The sequence below is a fragment of the Camponotus vicinus genome, unplaced genomic scaffold (assembly GCF_025532165.1).
Source record: "Camponotus vicinus isolate PSW18456_S1 unplaced genomic scaffold, iyCamVici1.0 SCAF_10, whole genome shotgun sequence".
Classification (NCBI taxonomy): domain Eukaryota; kingdom Metazoa; phylum Arthropoda; class Insecta; order Hymenoptera; family Formicidae; genus Camponotus; species Camponotus vicinus.
Genome location: NW_028141946.1, coordinates 10,175,074 through 10,184,698, shown reverse-complemented (window position 1 = coordinate 10,184,698; position 9,625 = coordinate 10,175,074). Strand labels below are relative to the sequence as shown.

The following is a 9,625-nucleotide window of genomic DNA, read 5'->3' as shown; positions in this document are numbered from 1 at the left end:
TGTCGGCCGGCCTGCGATTCAGTTCGGGGGGATCCTCTTGATGTTCGCGCTACCGTGCGCAAATCGCGTGCGCGGACTGCCGTGTGGTAGGCGCCTAGTGCGGTATGTTGGTACGCTCTTGTGGTGTATGGCAAAACGCCACAAAAATATTTATTTCAGAGGCGATCTATTCGTGCTGATTATTAAAAAGAAATCCAGAGGCGATATAATTCGTGTGCTGGTTTAAGAAAAACCCATAGGTGATTTAATTCGGTTGCTGGTTATTCAAAAAGTATTCCAGAGGTGATTTAATTCGTGTGCTGGTTATTAAAAAAAAAATCCAGAGTCGATCTAATTTGTATGTTGGTTATTCAAAAAAAATTCGAGAAGCGATCTTAATTTGTGTGATGATTACTTTAAAAAGTGTTTTACATCAGATACGATTTGCATGTACATTCTGGAAGCGAAATTTAAACGAAATTTAATTCAGAGATCATTAAAGACACTGCCTCAACTAAAAGGCATATTTGATAAGAATAAAAATCCAGATAAAATGAATCATTGGACCGATTTTTACACGTTATAAGAGGATTCTTATTTTGAAAGTGTGCTATATATTTCGATAATTCTTATATAATTGTAGCATGTCATATAGCGACAAAAGCTAACAAATTATTGGAGCAAACTATATTGATCGCTGGCAATTTTTTTTGATGACACCAAGCTTCGAATGTACGATAGCCTACCCGGCTGTGTGGTGTCTATTGGTGCCTAAAAAAAATTACTTTCATTGCTGTTGCCTACAAATAATATAATATTTGAAAAGTTTCAACTTGATAGCATATGCTGTGAAATTTATGCTGCGGCTTTCACTACACTACTATAAACTATAGCCTTAGAAGGAAATTCTTGTAAAGAAAAATATTTCAATAATGTAAAATGTACGGAACATTTTTTTTTAATTATTGCAGAAAGTAAATTGCCTTTTCCAAAGTGATAAATTATTCATATATCTTACATTTATCATATCTGATCACGATATTCCAACGAATATAAAAAAAGACGCCTCAGTACAAATATCTCATTTGCATATATCGGAGAGACGAAAAAAAATATATATTATGATTGCGTCTCACGGAAATGGGCGATGGACCTATTATATTATCGAAATAAATCTATCATTTTGATGCTTTTGAGGCAAAGAATGTATTATAAAAATATTTATAAATATTATTTATAAATTTTACGACATTACATCAAACAATTTGCATAAAACTTTTTATATCGTTTGCTTTTGATTATATCGATTTAACAAACGTCGTACATAAATTGTAATTTGTAGAAAGTTATATGCAAATATTCTTTTTATTGTATATACAGAGTGTCGCAGAGTACTATACATATATAAGCGCTTGTGAGGAGCGCAGTAAATTGAAGAAAAAAATCCCATAGCATTTTACGATTTTCGCAATAATAGAAACTATAAAATAAATAAATTATATAATATTAAGTAAAATCGAACGAATGTGTATCTACGTGTGTGTTTGTGTGTGTGTGTGTGTGAGAGAGAGAGAGAGAGAAGCGCTTGGCCGTTCAAGCTATTGCATGGTCTAGCGTGTTTGGCATTTCGTCGGCACGTGGCAAGGGGAGAAATAACGGAACATTCCGTTGCCATTCGTTACAACGTCATCGCTGCGCCGCGCTGTCCCTCCCCTTGCCGCGCGCCGACAAAATGCCTAACACACTGGACTATGCGATAGCTCGAACGGCCGAGCGTTTCTCTGCCTCTCTCTCTCTCTCTCTCACATACACACACACAACTTTCTACAAATTACAATTTATGCACGACGTTTAAATCGATATAATCAAAAGCTAACAATATAAAATGTTTTATGCAAATTGTTTGCTGTAATATCGTATTCGTAAAATTTATAAGTATATAATATTTATAAATATTTTCACAATATATTTCTATTATAGTGTTACGCGCGCGCCCGAGTCGTTACGGCCCTGCCGTTGTCCGGACCCCGTTGACAAGAAGAATGTTGATAAACAACGATAGTCAGCAGAGTCGAAAAACAGCTATCAAGCTGTCCCGACGCGTTTTTCGTTTACGAGCCATAATTGTGTTATTAATCCGTTGTGTTAATCTGTTATTTGCGTGTTCTGTGTTCCTGATTAAAGTTCTTTGTTCCCCTTAAAAGTGTCTTGTCATTTAACGCGATCCGCGACAGCCGTTTTCTTAGTGCGCGTCTTCGATATATCTCGAAGTCGGCGCCCCGGGCGCAACATTTTGGGGGCTCGTCCGGGATAGAGAGAGCGTAAGCGACGATAGCTGCGAAAAGGAGAAGGCGTGAACAATCGGAACCGCCATCGGAATCGAGAGCGACGGAATTGGCAGCGACGGAGTCGATGGCTCTAAAGATTGTGTTGCTTGAGATGCGGCGAATATGCGAGGAAATCGTCGCAATGCTTCGGCGGCACAACGAGGAGCTGCAGCTTCTGCGGGGGAACCGGTCTTAGCCTTCACACAGCTAAGTCGCTCCAATATTAAAAAAATGCGGCTAAATCGTACGCAGATCCGCACGCGTAATTTTTTTAAAAAAACGTTATATTAAAAATGTTTCCTTTAAAAAAAAATTTCTTTAAAAAAGAATAAGCTAACGTGTTTGGAATTAAAGCGGGCTTGGATGTATCTTGAATAGGGGATAATTCTTTCATTAGAATGCCTGGATGGCAATATTCGTGACTTCCGGTGTTTGTTTTAATGATGGTTGTATTGGTTCCAATTGTTTCTTTGAGTGAATTGTTATTGATAGAGTAATCCTCGAAGTATTGTGGGAGAGACTCCCAAATTATTTTGATTAGGGAATGGTTCTACATCCGAGGCCCGAGGGGAGAGAGTTATAGATGGAAAAGTTTAGTGCTTGTTCGCGGATGAACACGTCGTGACGAAAGGCGCGATGCGACAATGTTTTGCAGGAGGACACCACACGATCAACTAATAAAAACGAGCCACGACACGTAATTTTTTTGTGTTTTTTGGTTTTATTGCACGACACCACAATTATAAATTAAGAACAAATATATGAATATACAGAGTCTGAAAATTAATCTGCTTTCAGATTATAGAGCGGTTTTTACACTGCGGTTTGATCGAAGCGGTTTTCCGAAAGGCGAGTAAAGAATAGCGAAAGTCCAAATGAGCAAGCGGTCGAATAATGAAATAGCGGTTTAGCGAAGCGGTTGAGCGAAAAGTGCGGTTTAACGTAAAGTGCGAGACTTCGGCGGTGCTCGCTTGCGGTGCCCGTTATATCGGGCGCAGATTTTTGGGCCCGCTGCGACGTGGCCCAATAATTTTAATTAGTTAGCGGTGACCTCATGGCGCCGCGCACAATTGGCCGCCGATGAGGTCTGACGTCGACTTTTTCGCGGTTGCCATGCGCGCAGTCGTTTTAGAACAGCTGATTGGCGATCAGCTGTTCGTGACGTATGGGCGCGCATGCCTCACGCTGCGTCACGCTGATTTTGTCGACGGTTGATGTTGTTGTTGTCACTGTTTATGACACGCGTTTCTTATGCCCCAAAAAAATTGGAGATAATACGAACGATCGAGTTTTTCTGAAAAATAGATATCTCGAGAAGTTTCTCGACGCCCGTTAAATTCGAATTTGCGAATTTATAATATATTGAAAAATGCGGATTTTACTTGCGAATAATTTTTAAGCGAAATGATATTTCGGTTTTCGAACATCCCGCCCGCCTCGTCAGTACGTGACGAAATTTGCGAATGTGTTCGGGCGCGGGCAGGTGTCGCGAACGGTCCGATTGATGAGTTGGTGATAGTGATCATGAATGGAATGCGTGACGTAGTACAAAGACACGTGTTGTTCAGTTTATTCGTGTCTTTCGCGAGAATGGTATCGTGTGAAGTAAAGAGATTTATACAGTGATGAATGATGAGAAAATGTACAGTGAATTTGTGAATAATCGCGCGAGTGCAGTGAAATGTAAACGTGAACGTGAAAATGTGACGCAAGAGAGAGAACAGAGAAATCAGAAAAAAAAAGAGACTGATGACGCGGCTCGCGGATCTCACATAATATTGAATGTGCCTGGATATAATTACATGTAATTAAGCGCGGTACGATTCTCGGAAATATGATACCGTGAAACATAATGTGAGTGAATATTATACAATGCGGATGAAACATTTGAGAAAATTCGGAGTTTAGAAGAGCTCACGAATCCGAGTGCGTTGGAGAGGCTGCGGTGTCGGCTCCTGGCAAGAGGATGATCTTCGCTAGTGGCCGAACGAACTCCGTGGTTGCTGTGCGCACGGTGACCACGCGTGTTACGCCGTCGTCTCCCGGGTGCAGTGCCGTGATTCGGGCGAGTGGCCACCGGGTTGGAGGTGTTGTCTCCGCCCGCAGGAGGCACAGGTCGCCGACGCTTGGGCCGGTCTTGCTCCTCTGCCATTTCGGTCTGTAGGCCAGCGTCTGGAGATATTCGCGCGACCACCGTTCCCAAAAGTGATCGCGCATTTTTTGAAGAAGCTGCCATCGTGACAGCGTGTTATCTCTCTCGGTGGCAAGCGACGGCTCGGGGACGGCCAGAAGGGGAGCTCCGATTAGGAAGTGACCGGGTGTGAGTGCCGCCAAGTCGTCCGGATCGTCGGTCAGTGGTTGAAGCGGGCGCGAATTGAGGCACGCCTCCACCTGTGTGAGAAGAGTCGTCATCTCCTCAAAGGTGAGCGTTGCCTCGCCGATGACCCTTCGAAGGTGATGTTTCGTTGACTTGACGGCTGCCTCCCAAAGTCCGCCAAAGTGAAGAGCTGCGGGCGGATTAAACCGCCACCTTATGCCGTCTGAAGCTGCTGCCTGTGCGATGCGACGGCCGTCGGCAGTTGAGGCGCGAAACATCTCTCGGAGTCTCGGCTTGCTCCGATGAAGTTAGTGCCGCAGTCCGAGAACACCTCGTGGTAGAGTCCCCGTCTGGAAACGAAGCGACGGAAGGCAGCCAGGAACGCCTCAGCCGTGTAGTCGGAGACCACTTCTAGATGAACTGCCTTGGAGCTAAGGCAGACAAAGACAGAGATAAAACTTTTGTTTGCTCGATGGCCTCGTCCCTTGCTGGTCCGGATGAGGATCGGACCGGCGTAGTCCACCCCGGTACGCAGGAATGGACGCGCTGGAGTCACTCGCTCCTGAGGAAGGTTGCCCATCAGTGGCTGCGGTACAGTGGCTCTTCCTCGCGGGATCCAGAATCGTTGGCGGAGCAACCCGAGGGTGAGCTGCACTCCGCCGTGTAGTGTTCTGCGGTGGCAGGAATCCACCAGGAGCCTTGTCATCCAGGAGTCCGGCGGAACGATGATCGGGTGCCGTTCATCGTGAGGCAGGATGGCGTGTTTGAGTCGGCCTCCGACGCGCATTACGCCGCTGTCGTCAAGGCGAGGACTCAGCCTGGTGAGCGAGCTGCGTGGTGACAATGCACGTTCCTTGCTCAGTGATGAGACTTCATTGTGGTAGTGCAGTGCTTGTGACGTTCGAACCCATCGCAGAAGTGCGTCTTCGATCTCGTGTGGCTCGAGATTTTGTGCGGTGTCAACGGAGTTGTGCGTCCTCTTGACGGTTTTTTGACGCCATCGCAGACACCAAGCCGTCACCCTGAGCAGCCGGTGCAGCGAAGAAAAGCGGAGAAGAACGTCTGGCTCAGTAACGGCCTTGCCGACGGCGTTGAGCGAGCTGACGGCTCGTTGCTCTGGCAGTTCCGCGTCTGGCAAGACGTAATCGTTGCTTGGCCAAAGTGCCTTGCTTCCCAGCAGCCAGGATGGTCCCGTCCACCATAGTGGATGACTAACCACGTCACTTGGCTGGACTCCTCGGGAGGCGCAGTCGGCAGGATTGTCTCGTCCCGGCACGTGGCGCCATTGAGCCTCGGGTAGCTGGACCTGGATTTGCGACACCCTGTTGGCCACGTAGGTCTTCCAGCGGGAGGCGTGTCCTTGTATCCAGTGCAGCGTTACCCTGGAGTCAGACCACAGGAAGACCGGTGCTGTGGACAAATCTAGCAGAGTGCGCGTGTGAAGAGTGAGGTTCGTTAGTAGGGTGGCCGCGCACAACTCGAGTCGCGGCAATGACACTGGCTTCACAGGAGCGACCTTGCCCTTGGCAGCCAGCAAGTGAAGTGCGGTGTTATCTTCAGTGGTGGAGCGGAGGTACACCGCCGCGGCGTATCCTCGCTCCGAGGCGTCGGCGAACCCGTGGAGTTCGATCTGTGCGTGCGGTCCGTCGCTGCCCAACCAGCGAGAGACCCTGATCTCGTTCAGCCGCGGAAGGTCAGTGAGAAGATTCCTCCAGGACAGGGCGTCTGCTGACGGAAGAGGAGCGTCCCAGTCCAACTTCTTCAACCAGGCGGACTGAATTAGGATTTTGGCTCGCATTGTTACTGGAGTGAGCCACCCTAGTTGATCGAACAATCGTGCGGTTTCGGACAGGACGCGTCTTTTTGTGAGTTCCGTGAAGTGACGCGCCTGTACCGAGAAAGTGAAGTGATCACTGGCCGGGTGCCAGTGAAGACCCAGTGTCGCGTGGCTTTCGTGAGACCACGAGTGCGGTGAGCTGGGGAGCCAGTGTTCGTGCGGGACTCCATCCAGAATGCTGGTGTTGTTGGCTGCCCACTTCCGAAGTGGAAACCCGCCCGCCGTGCAGAGACTGCGTAGCTCCCGCTGCAATGTGGTGGCCTCCGGGATGGTGCACGCTCCGGTGAGGATGTCGTCCACGTAAGTATCGCGGCGCAGCGCGACAGCTCCACGCGGATATCGCAGACCCTCGTCGTCGGCGAGCTGGCGTAAGGTCCGAATATGGCGAGAAATGGCGCGCAAGCCAAGCCATACGTGACCGTTTGTAGGCGGTATTCACGGACGTCGTCGGCGGTACGGTGCCGCCAGAGAATCCGTTGACACTCGCGGTCCTCCGGGTGGATGAGGATTTGGCGGTACATTTTCTCCATGTCCGTTACGAAGACATGGCGGTGCCAGCGCCAACGGAGGAGCACGTCGGCAAGAACTGGCAGGAGGTTGGCGCCCGTCAGATTAGCGTTGAGAGAGGTGCCCGAGGTCGTGAGCTGTGAGCCGTTGAACACGACCCTGAGCTTTGTCGTTGTGCTCGTTTCCCGCAGCACTCCGTGATGCGGTAGGTAGCACTTAGCGGTGCCTTCTTGTTCGGATGAAGTGTTGATTGTCTCCATGTGTTGCAGGTCTTCATACTCCTGCATGAAGCTGCGGTAAAGATCGCCGAATCGAGCGTCCTTGGAGCAGCGGCGCTCCATGGCGTTGAGCAGACGTTCGGCCGGCTTGCGGGTCTCGGTGAGAGAGGGCGGTGCTCCAGCGAACGGCAGTCTCACAACGTACCGTCCGGTGCTGGTGCGTGCGTGCTCGCGGGTGAAGAGGTCTTCGCACCTCTTCTCTTCGGCGGTGAGAGCGACGGGAGCGGCAGGCTCTCTTTCCTGCTCCCAAAATAGCTGCACCAGGTCGTTTAGGTGGTGATCGACCGAACATTGGTGGGTATTTTGGTTGCCTTGGGTCGTAGCCCTGTTACCTCCTGACAGGATCCAGCCGAGTGAGGTTTGCTGCGCGATGGGCTCGTCCCTGCGCCCCTTGCGAAGACCGTCTTGAAGAATGGCGGAGTACACGTCCGCGCCGAGCAGTAACTCGATGGGATCTCGGTCGAGGTACTGCGGGTCCGCCAGAGAAAGACCGCGAATGTGTGGCCAGGTGATGGTACTTCTCACAATGGGACCCTGGTATGTCGATAGGCGCGGAAGGACGTACGCCATGACTGGAAGCGTGGCCCCTGTCACTCCAGAGGCGAGGCTTAGAGATAGCCTTCCGCGAGTAGCTCCGGATGCTCCTCCAACCCCGGCGATGATCATCGAGGATCGGATCCGCGGCAGACGCAAGCGTTGCGCCAAGGTCTCGGAGACCAGAGAGACTTCCGATCCCTGGTCGATCAGCGCGCGAACGTCTTGAGGCCTCCCCAGGTGATCCGTAACAGTGACGCGTGCGGTGGCGAGGAGGATCGCCTTGCGGTCAGACGCGACTCGTTTGGCCGACAATGAGCTCGCTCCGTCGGCTGGTGCGTATGCGTCGTAGAGTAGCGTATGGTGTCGTGACTTGCACGTGAAGCAAGTCTTCACCGACTGACACTTGGCGAGGAAGTGATTGCCAAGGCAGTTGAAGCACAGTCTGTTTGCTTCTACGAAATTCTTTCGGTCGCTCGCGGGTTTTGACTTAAACTCTGCGCATTGCATGAGGGAGTGCTTGCCCTTGCATGCGGCGCACGTCGAGGTGTCGGATGTGCGTTTCACGAAATGCGATTTCGCGGATTTGGAAGTTCCTCCGGATTTCGCAACGGAGTTCGGCTGCACGGCGTTGAGTGTGAGGATCTGCTCGGACATGAAACCCATCAGGACGGCATTACTCGGCGGATCGACGGAACCGCGTATGGAGGACTCCCATTCCATCCGAGTTTGCGGATCGAATCGATCGACGAGCAGGTGATTGAAAAGGTCCATCCCGTGCGTGGCAATGGGCCTATCGATGCTCTCCTGAGCGTTGATGGCAGTCGTGGCGGCGTTATAAAGGCGACTTAGCTCGTCGGCGGTTGCGGCTTTCATTTTTGGCACGGCGGTATAAGCGGCGAAGTTGGCGCGAATGAGTTCCCGTTTGTTCTCGTAATGCGAGCTCAGAATCGTCCACGCCCGCTCATAATTGCCCCCGACAATCGGTAATGACCGATTAATTTTTCCGCAGGACCTTGTAACCTGGTACGGAGGTAATGGAGCTTTTCCACGTTAGAGATAGACGGATTGTCTCCTATAATGGACAGGAAGATGTCGCGAAACGCTGGCCAGTCTCCGTACGCGCCAGAGAACGTCTGGAGCTTTATCCGCGGCAACGATGTCTTGAGCGCGTGCTCCTGGTAAACCTCGGTCTTCGGCACGCTGGACGGCTCGCTTTTGAGTTTGTTCGCGTACCCGACTAACGTGCTCCGCTGTGTCACGTAAGTTGATTCCGCAATATCAATAAAATCAGCTTTTGCGTACTCACTCTCGAGATATTTCTCTTTCAGCGCAGTTCTGATGAGTTCGTGCTGGGCGTGCTCGAACTTGTTCCACAGCGTCTCGAGGAGGTGGAGGCGAGCTTGGATGGCTTCGGCGGTGATGTTTGAGACGCCCATCTTGCGCAAATTGTCCACTGAGCGAGACATTCGCCCATGGATGTCGTTCTGTGCTTCGAGCAACGCCTTCAGGTCGACACTCATTTTTATCAATTGTCTTTCTGTTCAGGTTCGCGCACTGGACGGCACACGTGAATTTCACCCACGAACTGCGGATGCGGATGATAATCCGGCTCGAAGGACCAGAAAATGTTCGCGGATGAACGCGTCGTGACGAAAGGCGCGATGCGACAATGTTTTGCAGGAGGACACCACACGATCAACTAATAAAAACGAGCCACGACACGTAATTTTTTTGTGTTTTTTGGTTTTATTGCACGACACCACAATTATAAATTAAGAACAAATATATGAATATACAGAGTCTGAAAATTAATCTGCTTTCAGATTATAGAGCGGTTTTTACA

At 49.7% G+C, this 9,625-nt stretch overlaps 2 protein-coding genes across 2 annotated transcripts; both read right to left on the bottom strand.

The window, feature by feature from the left end:
- Positions 1–4,837: 4,837 nt before the first annotated feature.
- Positions 4,838–8,655, bottom strand: LOC145960861 (uncharacterized). The gene is made up of 2 exons (XM_083080553.1): positions 7,048–8,655; positions 4,838–6,823 (listed from the first exon to the last, which is right to left on the bottom strand). Exons 1-2 carry the CDS (start codon positions 8,653–8,655, stop codon positions 4,838–4,840), a joined length of 3,594 nt encoding a protein of 1,197 aa, XP_082936679.1.
- A 68-nt stretch (positions 8,656–8,723) lies between these two features.
- On the bottom strand, positions 8,724–9,302 carry LOC145960860 (uncharacterized). The gene has a single exon (XM_083080552.1). The coding sequence runs from the start codon at positions 9,300–9,302 to the stop codon at positions 8,724–8,726; it is 579 nt and encodes a 192-aa protein (XP_082936678.1).
- Between the last annotated feature and the right edge of the window lie 323 nt (positions 9,303–9,625).

Excerpts from the sequence above, each read along its gene's own strand:
- LOC145960860 (XM_083080552.1), bottom strand. The coding sequence starts at position 9,302 with ATGAGTGTCGACCTGAAGGCGTTGCTCGAAGCACAGAACGACATCCAT.
- LOC145960861 (XM_083080553.1), bottom strand. The coding sequence starts at position 8,655 with ATGAAAGCCGCAACCGCCGACGAGCTAAGTCGCCTTTATAACGCCGCC. Across the intron at positions 6,824-7,047 it reads CGGGCGCCAACCTCCTGCCA|CTCGCCGACGACGAGGGTCT; the intron begins GTTCTTGCCGAC and ends ACCTTACGCCAG.